The sequence below is a fragment of the Mustela lutreola genome, chromosome 10 (assembly GCF_030435805.1).
Source record: "Mustela lutreola isolate mMusLut2 chromosome 10, mMusLut2.pri, whole genome shotgun sequence".
In the NCBI taxonomy this organism is placed as follows: Eukaryota; Metazoa; Chordata; class Mammalia; order Carnivora; family Mustelidae; genus Mustela; species Mustela lutreola.
This window is the reverse complement of record NC_081299.1, coordinates 92,402,041-92,422,474: the sequence shown is the minus strand read 5'-3', so window position 1 is coordinate 92,422,474 and position 20,434 is coordinate 92,402,041. Positions and strand designations below refer to the sequence as shown.

Sequence of the window (20,434 nt, the reverse complement as noted above, 5' to 3'; positions counted from 1 at the left end):
AAAGCACTCCAAAAGAGTAAAGGATCGCGGGGGGAAATTGTGGGAATCGGGGTGGCTAGGGACAGGGACAGGGGCTTAAGTCCCCAGTCCCAGGACAGCCTCCCTGTCCCTCCCTGCCTCCCTGAGGCAGAGAGAGTGTGGCGGAGAAACCAGGTCTTGGTCCCTAAACCGCCAGCGTGCCGAGAATGCGTGGGTTCTAGCTCCTGTGAGGGGATGGGAGCCAAGCCCATCAGCAGAACGCACAAGCCCAGCTACAAAGCCCGAGATACACGCGCACTTCCCCTGAGAGAGTTACAAAGGCCCAGCCAGCGCTCTTTGACCTGCGCTATTGTTTCAAAGCCTAAGCCATGCGCCCCAAACTTCAAAGTAATCCCCTTTCCCCAATCAATACTACTCCTATAGGTAAACCAATTTTTAATCCCCTTTATCTTAGGAAAGTTGAGTCCTTTAACAAAGATATCAAGATACATCCAGGAAGAATCAAAACAACCTTCCTCGCACACACTGAGAATTTATAAGAACTCTCCCATCTTCTTCTTCCACCAGTGTTTCTGTGTTTTTGTGTTTGTCCTGATAGCATATAAATCTTACAATTGGGGTTCTTTTTGACGAGGTTCTTCCTTTATTTGCATATATATATATTTTTTCTCTTGTCATATGCTTGTATCACTCTTTTTGTCTCTTTTTGTTTGTCTACTTTATAAATCTTACCTTGGGGCCCATCTGGGCTGAACCTTCTCTTTAATCTTCCCTTTCTTTCCTGTCTTTCTCTCTCTCTCTCTCTCTTTTTTCTTTTCTTTTGTCTCTCATTTGGGTGGGGAATCCTGATTGCTCAGAAGTGTTCCAGGGTGCACCTTGACTGCACCACAGTTGATACATCCAGCAACATCTGTTCAGTCATCTCCCACCAAAATGACTAGGCAGAAGAATGCCCAACAGAAGAAAAATACAGAGGATGGACCTTCTGCAACAGAGCTAACGGCTATCAACATAGACAATATGACAGAAAGAGAATTCAGGCTAACAATTATCCAGGCAATAGCTAGGTTGGAGAAAGCCATGGATGACCAAATGGAATTGATTAGGGCTGAACTGAAAGCGACCAGACAGGATGTTCACAATGTTAGGGCAGAGCTTAAAGCTACCAGGGGGGAGGTTCACAATGCTCTCAATGAGTTCCAATCTAATCTAAACTCTCTCAAAGCTAGGGTAACTGAGACAGAAGATAGAATTAGTGATCTGGAAGACAAACAGATAGAGAGAAAGGTTCAGGAGGAATCCTGGAACAGCTTAGAAACCATGAAAACAGAATCAGGGAAATAAATGATGCCATGAAGCGTTCCAACGTCAGAATTATTAGAATCCCTGAAGGGGAGGAGAAAGAAAGAAGTCTAAAAGATATAGTGGAACAAGTCCTTCATGAAAATTTTCCCAATCTCGTGAATGGAACCAGCATTCATGTACTAGAGGCTGAACGGTCTCCACCCAAGATTATACATTCCAAAAAAACATCACAACACCTGATAGTCAAACTGAGGAATTATAATTGTAGGTATAATCTCTTGAAAGCTGCCAGGGCAACGAGGCTCCTTACTTACAGAGGGAAGCCCATCAGAATAACGTGAGACCTGTCCACAGAGACCTGGCAAGCCAGAAAAGGCTGGCAAGATATATTCAGGGCACTAAATGAGAAGAATATTCAGCCAAGGATACTTTATCCAGCAAGACTGACATTCAAAATGGATGGAGAGATAAAGAGTTTCCAAGACCGGCAAGGCTTAAAAGACTATGCAACCACCAAGCCGACACTGCAGGAAATATTAAGGGGGGGGGGTTCTATAAAAGAGGAAAAATCCTAAGAATAGCATTGAACAGAAATATAGAGACAGTCTACAGAAAGAAAGACTTCAAAGGTAACTTGATGTCAATAAAAACGTATCTATCAATAATCACTCTCAATGTGAATGGCCTAAATGCGCCCATAAAATGGCACAGGGTTGCAGATTGAATAAAACGACAGGACCCATCCATATATTGTCTACAAGAGACCCATTTTGAACCTAAAGATACACCCAGACTGAAAGTGAAGGGATGGAGAAGCATCTTTCATGCCAATGGGCCTCAAAAGAAGGCTGGGGTAGTGATTCTCATATCATATAAATTAGACTTTAAACTAAAGACTGTAGTCAGAGATACAGAAGGACACTACATAATCCTTAAAGGGACTATCCACCAAGATGATCTAACAATTGTAAATATCTATGCTCCCAATATGGGAGCAGCCAATTACTTAAGAAAACTGTTAATCAAGATAAAGAGTCATATTGATATAAATACACTAATCGTAGGAGATCTTAACACACCTCCCTTAGAAATAGATCATCGAAGCAGAAAATCAATAAAGAAACGAGAGCACTGAATGACACATTGGACCAGATGGACCTCATAGATATATACAGAACATTCCACCCTAAAACAACAGAATACTCATTCTTCTCAAGTGCACACGGAACCTTCTCCAGAATAGACCACATACTGGGTCACAAATCAGGACTCAACTGATACCAAAAGACTAAGATTATTCTCTGCATATTCTCAGATCACAATGCTTTAAAACTGGAGTTCAATCACAAGGAAAAGTTCCGAAGGAACTCAAACACCTGGAAGCTAAAGACCACCTTGCTTAAGAATGCTTGGATCAACTAGGAGATCAAAGAAGAACTGAAACAATTCATGGAAACCAATGAGAATGAAGACACTTCTGTCCAAAACCTATGAGATACAGCAAAGGCGGTCCTAAAGGGGAAATGCATAGCCATCCAAGCCTCCCTCAAAAAAATTGAAAAATCCAGAAAACAGCAGCTGTCTCTACACCTTAAAGAACTGGAGAATCAACAACAAATCAAACCAACTCCACACATAAGAAGGGAAATCATCAAGATTAGAGCTGAGATCAATGAGGTAGAAACCAGAGATATAGTAGAATGTATCAATGAAACTAGAAGCTGGCTTTTTGAAAGAATCAAAAAGATCGATAAACCATTGGCCACACTAATCCAAAAGAAAAGAGAGAGAGCCCAAATTCATAAAATTATGAATGAAAAGGGAGAGATCACAACTAACACCAAGGAAGTAGAAACAATCATCAGAAGTTATTATCAACAGTTGTATGCTATTAAGCTTAGCAACCTAGATGAAATGGATGCATTCCTGGAAAACTATAAACTATCAAAATTGAACCAGGAAGAAATCAACAACCTGAATAGACCGATATCTGATAACGAGATTGAAGCAGTGATCAAAAACCTCCCAAAAAACAAGAGCCCAGGACCTGATGGATTCCCTGGGGAATTTTACCAAACTTTCAAAGAAGCAATAACACCTATTCTCCTGAAGCTGTTTCAAAAAATTGAAGCAGGGACGCCTGGGTGGCTCATTGGTTGGGCAGCTGCCTTCGGCTCAGGTCATGATCCCAGCTCAGCACCCTGGGATCAAGTCCCGCATCGGGCTCCTTGCTCAGCAGGGAGCCTGCTTCTCCCTCTGCCTCTGCCTGCCTCTCTGTCTGCCTGTGCTCACTCACTCTCTCTCCCTCTATCTCTGACAAGTAAATAAATAAAATCTTTTAAAAAAAAAATTGAAGCAGAAGGAAAACTTCCACACTCTTTCTATGAAGCCAGCATTACTCTGATCACCAAACCAGGCAAAGACCCTGCCAAAAAGAATTTCCGACCAATATCACTGATGAATATGGATGCTAAGATTCTCAACAAGATCCTAGTAAATAGGATTCAACAGCACATTAAAAAGATTATCCACCATGATCAGGTGGGATTCATCCCTGGGCTACAAGGATGGTTCAACATTTGCAAATCAATAAATGTGATAGAACAAATTAATAAGAGAAGAGAGAAGAACCACATGGTCCTCTCAATTGATGCAGAAAAAGCATTTGACAAAATCCAGCATCCGTTCCTGAATAAAACGCTTCAAAGTATAGGGATAGAGGGAACATTCCTGAAATATTAGATTCATCAAATCTATCAATGAAAGACCCACAGCAAATATCATCCTCAATGGGAAAAAGCTTGCAGCCTTCCTGTTGAGATCAGGAACACGACAAGGATGCCCACTTTCACCACTCTTGTTCAACATAGTATTAGAAGTCCTAGCAACAGCAATCAGACAACAAAGAGAAATAAATGGTATCCAAATTGGCAATGAAGAAGTCAAACTCTCTCTCTTCGCAGATGACATGATTCTTTATATGGAAAACCCTAAAGACTCCACCCCAAAACTACTAGAACTCATACATCAATTCAGCAACGTGGCAGGATACAAAGTCAATGTGCAGAAATCAGTGGCTTTCTTATACACTAACAATGAAAATACAGAAAGGGAAATTAGACAATCGATTCCATTTACTATAGCACCAAGAACCATAAGATACCTGGGAATAAACCTAACAAAAGAGGTAAAGTATCTGTACTTGAGGAACTACAGAACACTCATGAAAGAAATTGAAGAAGACACAAAAAGATGGAAGACCATTCCATGCTCTTGGATTGGAAGAATAAACATTGTTAAAATGTCTATACTGCCTAGAGCAATCTATACTTTTGATGCCATTCCGATCAAAATTCCACCGGTATTCTTCAAAGAGCTGGAGCAAATAATCCAAAAATTTGTATGGAATCAGAAGAGACCCCAAATCGTTAAGGAAATGTTGAAAAACAAAAATAAAACTGGGAGCATCACGCTAACTGATTTCAAGCTTTATTACAAAGTTGTGGTCACCAAGACAGCATGGTACTGGCATAAAAACAGACACATAGACCAGTGGAACAGAGTAGAGAGCCCAGATATGGACCCTCAACTCTATGGTCAATTAATCTTCGACAAAACAGGAAAAAATATACAGTGGAAAAAAGACAGTCTCTTCAACAAATGGTGCTGGGAAAACTGGACAGCTATAAGTAGAAGAATGAAACTCGACCATTCTCTTACACCGTACACAAAGATAAACTCAAAATAGATAAAAGACCTCAACGTGAGACAGGAATCCATCAGAATCCTAGAGGAGAACATAGACAGTAATGTCTTCGATATCAGCCATAGCAACTTCTTTCAAGATATGTCTCCAAAGACAAAGAAACAAAAGCAAAAATAAACTTTTGGGACTTCATCAAAATCAAAAGCTTCTGCACAGCAAAGGAAACAGTCAAAAAAACAAAGAGGCAACCCACTGAATGGGAGAATATATTTGCAAATGACAGTACAGACAAAAGGTTGATACCCAGGATCTATAATGAACTCCTCAAACTCAACACACACGAAACAGGCAAACATCAAAATGGGCAGAAGATATGGAAAGACACTTCTCCAATGAAGACATACAAATGGCAATCAGACACATGAAAAAATGTTCATCATCACGAGCCCTCAGAGAGATTCAAATTAAAACCACATTGAGATATCACCTTACACCAGTAAGAATGGCCAAAATTAACAAGACAGGAAACAACATGTGTTGGAGAGGATGTGGAAAAAGGGGAACCCTCTTATACTGTTGGTGGGAATGCAAGTTGGTGCAGCCTCTTTGGAGAGCAGTGTGGAGATTCCTCAAGAAATTAAAAATAGAACTTCCCTATGACCCTGCAATTGCACTACTGGTTATTTACCCCAAAGATACAGATGGAGTGAAAAGAAGGGCCATCTGTACCCCAATGTTTATAGCAGCAATGGCCACAGTCACCAAACTATGGAAAGAACCAAGATGCCCTTCAATGGACGAATGGATAAGGAAGATGTGGTCCATATACACTATGGAGTATTATGCCTCCATCAGAAAGGACGAATACCCAACTTTTGTAGCAATATGGATGAGACTGGAAGCGATCATGCTGAGTGAAATAAGTCAAGCAGAGAGAGTCAATTATCATATGGTCTCACTTATTTGTGGAGCATAACAAATAGCATGGAGGACAGGGGGTGTTAGAGAGGAGAATGGAGTTGGGAGAAATTGGAAGGGGAGGTGAACCATGAGAGACTATGGACTCTGAAAAACAATGTGATGGGGTCTGAAGTGGCGGGGGGGTGGGAGGTTGGGGTACCAGGTGGTGGGTATTATGGAGGGCACTGATTGCATGGAGCACTGGGTGTGGTGAAAAAATAATGAATACTGTTTTTCTGAAAATAAATAAATTAATTTATTTTTTAAAAAGTCTATCAGCACTGGAAAAAAAAAAAAAAAGAAAGAATCTATCAAAATCTTGGATGAAAACCTAGGTAGTAACCTCTTCAACATCTGCCACGGCAACTTCTTTCAAAATATGTCTTCAAAGGCAAAGGAAACAAAAGCAAAAGTGAACTTTTGGGACTTCATCAAGATCAAAAGCTTCTGTACAGCAAAGAAAACAGTCAACAAAACAAAGAGGCAACCCACGGAATGGGAGAAGATATTTGCAAATGACAGTACAGACAAAAGGTTGATATCCAGGATCTATCAAGAACTCTTCAAACTCAACATATACAAAACAGACAATCATATAAAAAAATGGGCAGAAGATATGAACAGACACTTCTCCAATGAAGACTTACAAATGGCTATCAGACACATGAAAAGATGTTCATCATCAGTAGTCATCAGGGAGATTCAAATTAAAACCGCACTGAGATATCACCTTACACCAGTTAGAATGGCCAAAATTAGCAAGACAAGAAACAACATGTGTTGGAGAGGATGTGGAGAAAGGGGAACCCTCTTATACTGTTGGTGGGAATGCAAGTTGGTGCAGCCAATTTGGAAAACAGTGTGGAGATTCCTTAAGAAATTAAAAATAGAGCTTCCCTATGACCCTGCAATTGCACTATTGGGTATTCACCCCAAAGATACAGATGTAGTGAAAAGAAGGGCCATCTCTACCCCAATGTTCATAGCTGCAATGGCCACAATCACCAAACTGTGGAAAGAACCAAGATGCCCTTCAATGGATGAATGGATAAAGAAGATATGGTCCATATATACAATGGAATATTACACTTCCTTTTGTATCAACATGAATGGGACTGGAAGAGATTATGCTGTGTGAAATAAGTCAGATGGAGAGAGTCAATTATATGGTTTCATTTCTTTATGGAGCATAAGGAATGACATGGAGGAGATGGGGAGATGGGGAAGAGAAGCGAGTTGGGGAAAATTGGAGGGGGAGATAAACAATGAGAGAACTGTGGACTCTGAGAAACAACCAGAGTTTTGCAGGGGTGGGAGGTGAGAGGTTGGGTGAGCCTCACTGGGTATGGTGCATAAACAAAGAATTTTGGAACACTGAAAAGAAATAAAAAATAAAATAAAAAATTTTAAAAAATGATGAATAAACAAAACATGGGCTTTTTAAAGACTATTGCATTGTAAGTATATTTTGCCTTGTTATCTTTTCAGATAATTTAATTAGATTTTTTTCACTTTTTAAAGGAATAATAGAGACTTCAGAAATAATTGCTGCTTTGAAATCACTGGGTGTAAATATTTCTGAAGCTCAGGCAGAAAAAATTCTACAAAGGTCAGCCCTTATCCATATTTTTGATAGTTTTTATTTTGATTTAATATTCCATGTCAGAAACTAATTGCTATAGGTGTAGCTCCTTCCTTCCTGCCTGCCTCCCTTCTTTCCAGCTTGCCCTCCTTTCTTTTTAGGTTTGATAATATTAGCTTTTATAGACAGTGTTATAAGAAAGATCCCTAAGAAATTGGTTGAATTGTGAGAATGCTATTGACTAAATCATGAACTGTTCACACGTTAAAAAATCCCTAGAATAAAATTCTGCCTGCTTTAGTTTAAAGAATAGATGTAATTCTTTTAAACCACTGACTTAAAAATTTTAAAATTTTTTATTTTTTGACATATAAAAAGCTGTACATAACTAATATATGCAACTTGATGAGTTTGGAGTTAAGTGTTCACTTAGGAAACCATTACCATAATCTATGCCATAAACATATTCATTCCTTCCAAAAGTTTCCTTTTGCTGTCTTATTTATAACTATTATTTTTGTAATAAGAATACTTTTTGTAGTTTATTTTATTTAGGTATAATTGACATATAACAACATTAGTTTCAGGTTTACAATGTAATGTGCTGATATTTGTACATATTATGAAATGATTATCACAGTAAGTCTCTTAACATCTGTCACATATGTAATTGTAATTAAAATTCTTTTCTTGTGATGAGAACTTCTAAGATTTAGTCTCAGCAACTTTCAAAAGCATGCAGCATAGTATTATTAACTGTAGTTACCATGCTGTACATTACATTTCCATGACTTATTTTATAACTGAAGTTTATACCTTTCAACCTCTTTCACCCATTTCACTCATCCCCTAAACCTTCACCTCTGGCAACCACCCACCAATCTGTTCTCTCAATGAGCTCTTTGTTTTTTTCAATTTTTCATTCATAGGTGAGATCATATGGTGTATATCTTTCTCTGTCTGACTTATTTCATTTAGCAAAACGCCCTCACAGTCCATCTATGTTGTCTCAAATGGCTAGATTTCCTTTTGTTGTGGCTGAATAATATTCCATTGCACACACACACCACATTTTCTTTATCCATTCATCCACTGATAGTCACTTAGGTTGTCTCCATGCAAGAACAATTAACATAAGATCTATTGTCTTAGCAACTTTTAAAATATTCAATAGAATATTCTTAGTACTTATTCTTAGAATATTTGTTATAAATGTCATAAGCTCTATTTTTGTTCTAAATTTCAGCATAGATAGTGATGGAACAATGACAGTAGAATGGGATAAATGGAAGTACTACTTTTTACTTCATCCTGCAAAAAGTATTGATGAAATTGCTCATTTCTGGAAAAATCTACTGTAAGATTGCTTTGTATTTTACTCTATTTTTATTTTGCCATGAATATCATGGCTGTTATTATGACTACATAACCTCTATAATACTTCAGCCTCAGTAGCTAACATAACAATATTCTCTCCATATAATGTCCTACTAATTGAGTAAGGAGTATTAGTATATGTACAAACATAGCTACTACAATTCCTATGTTTACTAAAACCTAGAACTTAAAGTAGATACACATCTACTAGGGCCTACTCTGTGTTGAGAATAAATTACTCTGACAGAGTTAACTGTCCTAGGAAAGTGGAAAAATAATATACTTTTCTTTTTTCACAGAGTATACCACACATGATAGACTCAGCTCTCTGTCATGGGAAATGTAAAGCCAAATGTTAAGATTCAAAATTTCAGAATCAGAAAGGATCAGATATATAGTCTACTTGCTCTTTTTACGTAAGTACTTGACTCAGAGACGTGAGAAACAAATGAGGTTTCATAATCAAAAACTTGTTTTTCGTTTTTAGTTCTTGATGCAGGGGGTTACGTTAATCATTTATTCATGCATAATATTTGCATCCTCCTCTTCATAGACAATATAGGGGAGGACAAAGAGCATAAGCTTCAGAGTCAGATGCCTAGGGCTGGTGCTTCCGCCAACCACTAGCTATATAGCCTGGTGGTGGGTATTAAGGAGGGCACTTATTGCATGAAGCAGTGGGTGTGGTGCATAAACAATGAGTCTCGGAACACTAAAAGAATAAAGTATTAAAAATACCCCCCTCTGTGCCTCAGTTTTCTCAATTATATACTGGAGATAATAATGGTAAGAGTTTTGAGAATTAAATTAGTACATTAGCTAGTGAATTTAGAAAAGGGCTGGGCAGGTAATATATGGCTTCAATAAATATTACTTATTATGATAGGCGCTTATTCTAGTATGTGTAGTCTGTGTCTTAGATATATATATATTCTTAGGAATCATATAGTGTTTCATGTGTGTGTGATTAATTTACATAAGTGGTATTGTGCTAAAGGCCACAACAGATTTCTTACTTTGTTCACTCGGTGTTATGATTTTAAGATTGTCCTTTGTTGTTATGCGTTCATCTAGTTTATTGCTTCTAACCACTACATAGTATGCATTTAACACATCTTTATCCATTTCCCTAGTAATAGACATCTAAATCTTCTACAGCTTCATCCAAAACAAACACAAAAACAAAAAATTTCCTCTTTTGTACCTTAGAGAATTTCACTTGGATCTGAGTCAAAAGGAATATGCATTTGCAAATTTTACAGAGATTATCCAGTCTTAATTCTATGAAAGATAGCCATGTTATTTCCCAAATGACTTTCTATACTAGCTTGCATTCCCACCAGCAAAGCATGAATATTGTTTGGTATTATCCAGTTTTCTAATATTTTCCATTCTGTTGGGTGTAGAGTGGTATCTTGTCTTAATGTGCATTTCTAACATGTCTTCATAGAAGTAGTAGAGATTCACATGTTCTTTTCTACAAAATGTCTATTTTTATCTTTGTCGTGTTTTTTTTTGAGATTTCTTGAGCTAGAATTGACCCAACATTGTAAAGTTAAGGTGTACAACATATCTGATACACTTATGTATTGTGAAATGATTGTCACATTTCCCTCCATAACCCTCATATAATTACCATTTCTTTGGTGTGGTGGAAACAATTAAGATTTAGTCTCTCAGCAACTTTCAGATATATAATACATTACTAACTGTAATCACCATGCTTTACATTAGATCCCCAGAACTTAATCACCTCATAACCAGAGGTTTTTGTTCTTAGACCAACATCGTCCCACTTCCCTCATTTCCCAGCGCTTGGCAACTACCATTATACTTTGTTTCTACGAATTTGGCTTATAGATTCCCTATATAAGTGATACCATACCGTATTTGTCTTTCTCTGTTTGATTTATTTCACTTAGCGCAATGCCATTATGGTCCATCCACACTGTTGCAAATAGCAGGATTTTCTTCTTTCTAATGGCTGAATAATAATCCAATATGTATATATATAGTGCTTATTCATCTACAGGTAGACACTTCAGTTGTTTCCCTAACTTTTTTTTTGTGAATAATGCTGCAGTGTACATGGAGGTACAGATACATTTTTGAGATCCCGATTTCTTTTTTTTTATATATATTTTTTAGTTTGTATAATTTTTTATTTTTTATAAAAATATATTTTTATCCCCAGGGGTACAGGTCTGTGAATCACCAGGTTTACACACTTCACAGCACTCACCAAAGCACATACCCTCCCCAATGTCCATAATCCCACCCCCTTCTCCCAAACCCCCTCCCCCCAGCAACCCTCAGTTTGTTTTGTGAGATTAAGAGTCACTTATGGTTTGTCTCCCTCCCAATCCCATTTTCTTTCATTTATTCTTCTCGTACCCACTTAAGCCCCCATGTTGCATCACCACTTCCTCATATCAGGGAAATCATATGATAGTTGTCTTTCTCCGCTTGACTTATTTCGCTAAGCATGATACATTCTAGTTCCATCCATGTTGTCGCAAATGGCAAGATTTCATTTCTTTTGATGGCTGCATAGTATTCCATTGTGTATATATACCACATCTTCTTGATCCATTCATCTGTTGATGGACATCTAGGTTCTTTCCATAGTTTGGCTATTGTGGACATTGCTGCTATAAATGCGATATCACCTCACACCAGTCAGAATGGCTAAAATCAACAAGTCAGGAAATGACAGATGCTGGCGAGGATGTGGAGAAAGGGGAACCCTCCTCCACTGTTGGTGGGAATGCAAGCTGGTGCAGCCACTCTGGAAAACAGCATGGAGGTTCCTCAAAATGTTGAAAATAGAACTGCCCGATTTCTTTTTTTTAATGCTTTATTTATTCAAAAGAGAATGAGAGAGAGAAAGAGAGAGAGAACACTTACATGAGCAGGGGGAGGGGCAGAGGGAGAAGGAAACAAGCAGATTCCATGAGGAGCAAGTAGCCTGGTTTTGGGCTTGATCCCAGGACCCTAAGATCACATCTTGAGCAGAAACCAAGAGTCAGATGTTTAACTGAGTTACCCAGGCGCCCCTGAGATCCTGATTTTATTTCCTTTGGGTTTATCAAGAAGTGGAATTTCTGGATCATATGACAGTTCTGTTTTTAATATTCTGAGGAACCTCATACTAATTTCCATAGTGGCTTAATTCCCACCAACAGTGCAAAAGTATTCCTGCCCTATGGTTTCACTTATTTGTGGAGCATAACAAATAGCATGGAGGACATGGGGAGTTAGAGAGGAGAAGGGAGTTGGGGGAAATTGGAAGGGGAGGTGAACCATGAAATACTATGGACTGTGAAAAATAATCTAAGGGTTTTGAAGGGGTGAGGGGTGGGAGGTCAGGGTACCAGGTGGTGGGTATTATAGAGGGCACGGATTGCATGGAGCACTGGGTGTGGTGCAAGAATAATGAATACTGTTATGCTGAAAATAAATAAATAATGTTACATAATTTCAAAAAAAAAAAAAAGAAAAGAAAGAAAAAAAAAAAGTATTCCTGCCCTTCTCTCTCCATCCTTACCAACACTTGTTATGTCTTGTTTTGTAGGTAGTAGCCATTCTAACAGGAGTTAGTATCATTGTTATTTTGATTTGCATTTTCCTGTTATTAGTAATGTGGACCATCTTTTCACATACACATTGTCCATTTGTATGTTTTTTGTTTTTTTGAGAACTGTTTTGTTGTTTTGCCATTTTTTCATTAGGTTGGTTTTGTTTGTTTGTTTGTTTTGTTATTGAGTTGTATGAGACCCTTATATATTTTGGATATTAACTCCAAATCAGGTACATTATTTGTAGGTATTTGCTGCTATCCTGTAGATTGCCTTTTTCATGTTGCTTATTGTTTCTTTTACTGTGTAGAAGCCTTTACGTTTGATGTAGACCCACTTATTAATTTTTGCTTTTGCTTTTTTTTTTTTTTTTTTTTTAGAGAGTGAGAGAGCAAGGGAGGGAGTGGTGTAGGGTAGAGGGAGCGAGAGAACCTTAAGCAGACTCCATGCTCAGTATGGAGCCTGATTTGGGGCTCAGACTTATGACCCTGAGATCATGACCTGAGCTGAAATCAAGAGTTGGATGCTTACAAAAAGCTTTCTGCTTTTGCTACTTATGCTCTTGGTGTCATATCCAAAAGGTCATTGCCAAGACCCATGTCAAGGAGTTTTTCCTTGTTTTAAGGAGTTTTACAGGTTCAGATATTCTGTTGCAGTTTTTAATCCATTTTGAGTTAATTTTTCCAAGTGGTTTAATAGGGGTCCAATTTTATTCTGGTGCATGTGATTATCCAGTTTTTCTAACCTCATTATTTTAAGAGACTATTCCTTGTCCATCGAATATTCTTGGCTCCTTTGTCAAATGTGAGTTTACTGTGTATGTGAGGATTTATTTCTGGGCTCTCAATTCTATTCCATTAGTTTGTGTGTCTATTTTTGTGCCAGTATCATACTGTTTACCGTATATGTGAGGATTTATTTCTGGGCTCTCAATTCTGTTCCACTGGCTTATGTGTCTGTTTTTGTGTCAGTACCGTACTGTTTTCATTACTCTAGCTTTGTAGTATAGCTTGAAATCAAGGAGTATAATGCCTCCAGCTTTGTTCTCTCTCAGGATTACTATTGTTATTTGAGGTTTGTGTTTCCATATGCATTTTAGGATTTTTTTTTTGATTTTTGTAAAAATAGCTGTTGAAAATTTTGATAGAGATTGCTATATCTATAGATATAATCTATAGATGGCTTTGGGTATGTGGACATTTAACAATATTAATTCTTCCAATACACAAGCATGATCTTTCCATTTATTTGTGTCATATTCAATTTCTTTCATCAATGTTATTTAGTTTTTGTTGTGTAAGTCTCTTACCTCCTTGGTTAAATTTATTCCTGTTTTATTGTTTTTGATACTATTCTAAATTAGATTGTTTTTTATATTTATTTTACAGGTATTTTGTTGTTAGTGTATAGAAATGCAACTAATTTTTATATGTTGATTTTGTATCTTGCAATTTTACTGATTCCACTAACTAGTTCTAACAGTTTTTTTGGTGGAGTCTTTAGATTTCCTATATATAAAATCATGCCATTTGCAAAAAGCTTTTACTTTTACTTCTTTTATACTTCTTTTACTTTTACTTCTTTTATACTTCTTATACTTTTACTTCTTTTACTTTTACTTTTACTTCTTTTATACTGATTTAGATTGATTTGGATGCCTTTTTGTTTGTTTTTGAGAGAGAGTGAAAGAGTGCATGGGAGCAGGGGGAGGGGCAGAGAGAAAGATTTTTTTTTTTTTTCCTGAGAGAAAGAGAGAGCAGAGAGAGGCAGAGGGAGAAGGAGAGAATCTTAAGCAGTATCCACACTTGATATATGGAGCCTGACATGGGGCTTGATCTAATGACCTCAACTGAAGTCAGGTATCAGAGGCTTAACCAACTAATCCACACAGGCGGATTTTATTTATCTTTCTTTCTCAATTATTGAGGCTAAAACTTTCAGTATTATGTTGTGTAGGCTTGGTTAGAAGAATGGTCATTGTGAGTTCCTGATCTTTAAGGAAAGGTTTCCAACCTTTAACCATTGAGTATTATGTTAGCCATGGGCATGTCATATATGACCTTTAATATGTTGAGTTATACTCATCCTATACTCAATTTTTTGATGGTTTTAATTTTGAAAGGATATTGAATTTTGTCAAATGCTTTTTCTGCCTCTATTGATATGATCATATGATTTTTATCCTTAATTCTATTAATGTGATACATCACATTTTTTGATGTGAATGTTGAACCATCTTTGCATCCCAGGGATAAATCCCATTTATCATGATCCTTTTAATGTGCCATTGAATTCTATTTGCTAATATTTGGGGGAAGATTTTTGCATTTATGTTCATTAGGACAACTGGTTCATAGTTTTCTTAAAGTGTCCTTGTCTGACTTTTGTATCAGGGTAATGCTGGTATTACTGCAACTTATTGGTGTATAATTGTTCAGAATAGTGTCTTAACCATTATAGTTTTGTAGTATCAGTTGTAATGTCTCCTTTTTTGTTTCTGCTTTTATTTGAGTCTTCTCTTTCTTTTTAGTTAATCTAGCTAAACATTTGCTAATTTTGTTTATCTTTAAAATAAAACAGCTCTTAGTTTTGGTGATCATTTGTTTTTTTGTTTGTTTGTTTGTTTGCTTTTGTTTCTGGTCTCCATTCCACTTACTTCTGCTCTGATCTTTATTATTTTCCTTCCTTCTACTAACTTTGGTCTTAGGTTTTCTTTTTCTAGAACCTTAAGGTATTATTTTTTTTATTAGTTTCAGGGGTAGAATTTAATGACTCATCAGGTGCATATAACACCCAGTACTTATTATATCAAGTGCTGTTCTTAATGCCCATCACCCAATTACCCCACCCCCCCCCAGTGACCCTTAGTTTGTTTTATAGAATAAGAGTCTGCCTCCCTATTTTCATCTTATTTTATTTTTCCTTCCCTTCCCCTATGTTCATCTGTTTTGTTTCTTAAGTTTCACATTTGCATGAAATCATACATTATTTCTCTTTTTCTCACTAATTTATTTCAGTTAGCATAATCTGGTTTCTTATGGTTTAAATTTAGATTGAGGTTTTTCTTGTTTCTTGAGGTAGGCCTGTATCACTATGAACTTTCCTCTAAGAACTTCTTCTGCTGCATGCTGTAAGTTTTGGTATGTTGTGTTTCCATTTCTCTCAAGATATATATATTTTTTAATTTCCCTTTTTATTTCCTCTTTGACCCGTTCAGGGGCCTTATTCTCTTCATTATCTCCTTTATTTTTTGTATTTAAGGATCCTGCATTTAAATATAACATTTAACATAATTAAGCCAGTACCATTTTTTTAAAAAAAATGTAATCCTACTAAAGTCCCCTCTAACTACCTTATCCTTTTTCTCTCTTCATGGCTACACTTCCTATTCACTTCTCAACTAATTGGCTTTGCTTTCACCACTTTGTAGAAATTCTTTTACTAAGCCAGTCTCCCTACTGTTAGTTCAGTGGATATATTCTAGATCTTACCACTCTCTTTTTATGTGTTCTCTTTAGCTGGCTTCCTTGACACTGCATTCTCCTGGTTTTCTTCCCCCCTTTCTGTCATTACTTTTCTGTCTCCTTTGAGAGTCTTCTTTTTCATTCTGTCTCTTATATATTTGTTTTCTTCTGTGTTGTATTTTCAACTTTTTTTGGCCTCTCACTCTGTATGTATTTTTTTCCTAGACAATCCTATTTATTTTTCCACATTGAACAACCAGATTTAGGCTAATTGATTTCCCCAAATCTTATGTCTCTAGAGCACACCTTCCTTCTGCATGTGCAAGCATTTATTGGATATCAGTTGGGACACCTCAAACACATACCACATTGTTTGTCCCCTAGATATTCTTTTACCACTTCAATGAATGGCATCATCATCTTCCTAATTACCCATGTCAGAAATGCCAACATTATTCCAAGGTCTTGAACTTTCCTTTATCCTCCATCCATCCCTATATATAGCCTTAAAGTTTTTTTGTTTGTTTGTTTCAGATTTTTATTTATTTATTTGACAGACAGAGATCGCAAGTAGGCAGAGAGAAAGAGAGAGGAGGAAGCAGGCTCCCTGCTGAACAGAGAGCCCGACATGGGGCTCGATCCCAGGACCCTGGGATCATGACCTGAGCTGAAGACAGAGGCTTTAACCCACTGAGAACCCAGGCGACCTTAGCCTTAAAGTTTTTAAAATATCTAATGTCTTCAAACAAATTATTATTTTTTTTGCCCAGAGCACTCTGCAAATAAAAAACCATGGAACACTACATCAAAAACTAATGATGACTAATAAAACATAATTAAAGGGGCGCCTGGGTGGCTCAGTGGGTTAAGCCGCTGCCTTCGGCTCAGGTCATGATCTCCGGGTCCTGGGATGGAGTCCTGCATCGGGCTCTCTGCTCAGCAGGGAGCCTGCTTCCCTCTCTCTCTCTCTCTGCCTGCCTCTCCATCTACTTGTGATTTCTCTCTGTCAAATAAATAAATAAAATCTTTTAAAAAAAAACATAATTAAAAAAAAAAAGAATGTTCCCTTGGTTAATCCTTACTTCTGTAGGGAGTTAGTACACTGTGATGGACAAGAAGGTAACCTTTGAGGTTAGAATACCTGGATTCATATTGCTTTGCTACTTCTAATTTACTTTATGTGAAAAGTGTTCCCTGACAGTTACACTTGTCTTCCCCCAACAAAAACAAAACAAAACAAAATCCTACAGTCTATTAAATGTCTCTGTAATATGGTCTTTTTTTTTTAAGATTTTTATTTATTTATTGGACAGAGAGATCACAAGTAGGCAGAGAGGCAGGCAGAGAGAGAGGAGGAAGCAGGCTCCCCGCTGAGCAGAGAGCCTGATGCAGGGCTCGATCCCAGTACCCTGGGATCATGACCCGAGCTGAAGGCAGAGGCCCAACCCACTGAGCCAGCCAGGTGCCCCTCTGTACTATGTTCTTAAAATACTTTTTCTGCTACCCTTGTTATTGTACTTATTCCTCTGTATTATAATTGCTTGTTTCCTTTCCTATATTTTGTATTATACTGTAAACTCCCAGAGGGGAGAAACTTGCTTCCTGTGCCATATTATGAATACACAACCCAGCACCTGATGTATTAATTTATTAATTCAACAAAAATTTTTAAAAGATTTTTATGTGTTTATTTGACAAACAGAGACCACAAATAGGCAGAGGAGCAGGCAGAGGGGGGGGTGGAATCAGGCTCCCCATTGAGGAGAGAGCCCAATGCGAGACTCCATCCCAGGACCCTGAGATCATAACCTGAGCTGAAGGCAGAGGCTTAACCCACTGAGCCGCCCAGACCCCCAATGCAACAAATATTTTTTGAGCACACTTATCTTCACTGACCAAATTGCAATTTATAACAGTGCATAAAAAAGACCAGGTTGCTGCTCTTATCAGGCTTATTTTCTAAAGAAGGAAGCAAGCAACAGACAGAAATGAACTAATAAAGATTTGCCAAGTATTGGAGAGGAATCTATGGAAAGAGCCAAGGAGAAAGGTCCTTGGTAGAGCCAAGGAGAAGTACAATGTTCTGAGATGGAATGGTCCTTGGAAAGGGGGCATTCAATGAATGCATAATTGAAGGTGGGAAAACTAAGAAGAGAAGTTACTTGTCTGCCGTGATTGACAAGTAATGGAACCTGGATCCCCTGTGTCTAGTGTGACACTCTTCTCAGTGAGTCACATTGCCTCAACATTTGGCAGAAATGGCTATTTTTAGCAAAAGCAAGTATGATGACTGAAAATAAAGTGAAATGCTAAACTTGTTAGAGTTCAGAGTTTTAAAAAGAAAATCGTCATTTGAGAAAAGAGTCAATGTAATTAATAGAGAAAGAAGTATGAGAGTATAAAATACTACTCTTGAATTCTGACAGGTTAGGTAAGTACCTAGTGGAATTCGAGAGATTTTGGAATAAAGCAGAGAAACTTAATTAAGCATTGTGTGTCAGGCGTTGTGGTGTGTGACTAGGACATTATCCCTGCATTGAGTGTTTACATTTTTCATGGAAGAGATTAATCTAAATAGCTTGAGAGTTTAAAATTAATGACTCTGATTTAAAAGGAATTGATTTTTACAGATTTTAAATCTATATGTGAATGTATTATTAAAAATCATTTGGTCTAGTACAAGTGCTGAGAAAATTGCCAGTATTTGCTAATAGGAGGTGAGATATGGAAAAGAACTTTTGGGTTTTTGGTCTTTGGAAAAAAGTATCCTTTTTAAAAAAAAGTTATCCTTTTAATTTATCAAGCATGTGTACTTTATTATTTAATTCATTTTTACATATTTATCATATAATTGACATAGGGGAGAGTATACCTATTCCAGATGAATTTACTGAAGAAGAAAAGATTTCTGGAGATGGGTGGAGGCATTTGGTGGCAGGAGGCATAGCTGGCGCTGCTGCGAGGACATGCATGTCCCCCTTTGACCGCTTGAAGGTCATGATGCAGGCAGTTTGCACACTTGACCCCTAAGCATTAAAGTCACTTGAAAAACCCTTGACAGTTTTCAGAAAGAAATGTTTTGGCACATTTCATACTATTTCTCATTAAAATTTCACATTCTTCTGAAAATGCCAATTTTCTTATTTTTAATATTAAAAGATTTTTTAATTTTCTTAAAGATGCTTCCATGCTATTTAAATTATTTTTATTTAAAATAATAATAATAGAACACTCTATTAGAAGTTTTTTCAGAAATATAACTAAAAATATCAAAGAAGTGATAAGACACCATTAGTCTTATTTATTGATTATCTCTAGACTCTGGCACTTACATAATAGCGTGGTTCTATTGTTCTACTCAAGTATTTTTTTTTTTAAGATTTTATTTATTTATTTGACAGAGAGAAATCCCAAGTAGTCGGAGAGGCAGGCAGAGAGAGAGAGGGAAGCAGGCTCCCTGCTGAGCAGAGAGCCTGATGCGGGACTCAATCCCAGGACCCTGAGATCATGACCTGAGCCGAAGGCAGCGGCCTAACCCACTGAGCCACCCAGGTGCCCCTATTCTACTCAAGTATTAAGCATATTTCTAAGAATTGGCAAATAAGTTATTTAGAGTGTGTTATTGACTGATTCCTCACTAGAGGTCATGTTGTCTTATTATCTTTATTTTACCAAATAATGGATTGTCAATAGTAGTTTAAATAGTGCATAGTTTAATCTGTTAACTTTCATAATTAAAATTTAGTATTTGCTGAATACTTTCTTCACAAGGATACAAAAATTAATAATTCACAATCTAGTGAGTTTAAATTTGTAATTAAACTTGCATACTGGGGTGTGTAATTGTCTTTTGGGTTTTTTTGTAACATTGGTGACATTTGGTAATGGATTATTAATAGGCTTTTTGGTTGTTTTCTGATCTTATTTATTTGTTACTTTTAGAAAATCTTACTTTTGACAGACTCAAATGTAGAAGTAGGAGCTCTCAGAGGTGATAGTCTCCATTTCTTGACAATCTGATGTTCTCCTTTGGCTTCCTTCCTTCTCTTAACTAAAAGTTCAGCATGTTCTGTGTACTCTTTATTATTTTTCTTAGTATGCTTTTTCTTCATAGGCATTGTTTGTGTTGCAAGGTATGTGGAGCAATGAGATGCTGAATGCCGGGCACTTGGGTCCTGGGTGTTTCGCCCTCTTTGTTAACAGGCTTTCTGACACTGTATTGGTGGGCATCATCTTCTGCAGAGAGATTGAAAAGTTTGCAGATCCTGCTAGCTCTTGTGGGCAACAGGTGATGAGGCACAATAGAATCAGCCAAGGAATATCCTTCTGCTTTTTTTACACTTACCAAGTTGTGAGCACTCAGGTCTGCAGCCACAGAGCACCCCTGAACAGATTTGGGTTTGCTTTCTCCAGATCTCCTGTATCTATAGCAGGAATGCCCCATACTCAGTGGCAGTGCTCATTTTATGAATAATTTGTATAT

The 20,434-nt window shown here is 37.2% G+C and overlaps 1 protein-coding gene across 1 annotated transcript in view; it reads left to right on the top strand.

Moving 5' to 3' along the window:
• Positions 1–20,434, top strand: part of SLC25A24 (solute carrier family 25 member 24) — a 134,614-nt gene that overhangs the window by 100,692 nt on the left and 13,488 nt on the right. Inside the window, 3 exon segments of the mRNA XM_059136343.1 lie at positions 7,472–7,559; positions 8,779–8,885; positions 18,794–18,957. Coding sequence (XP_058992326.1) covers positions 7,472–7,559; positions 8,779–8,885; positions 18,794–18,957 — 359 coding nt within the window.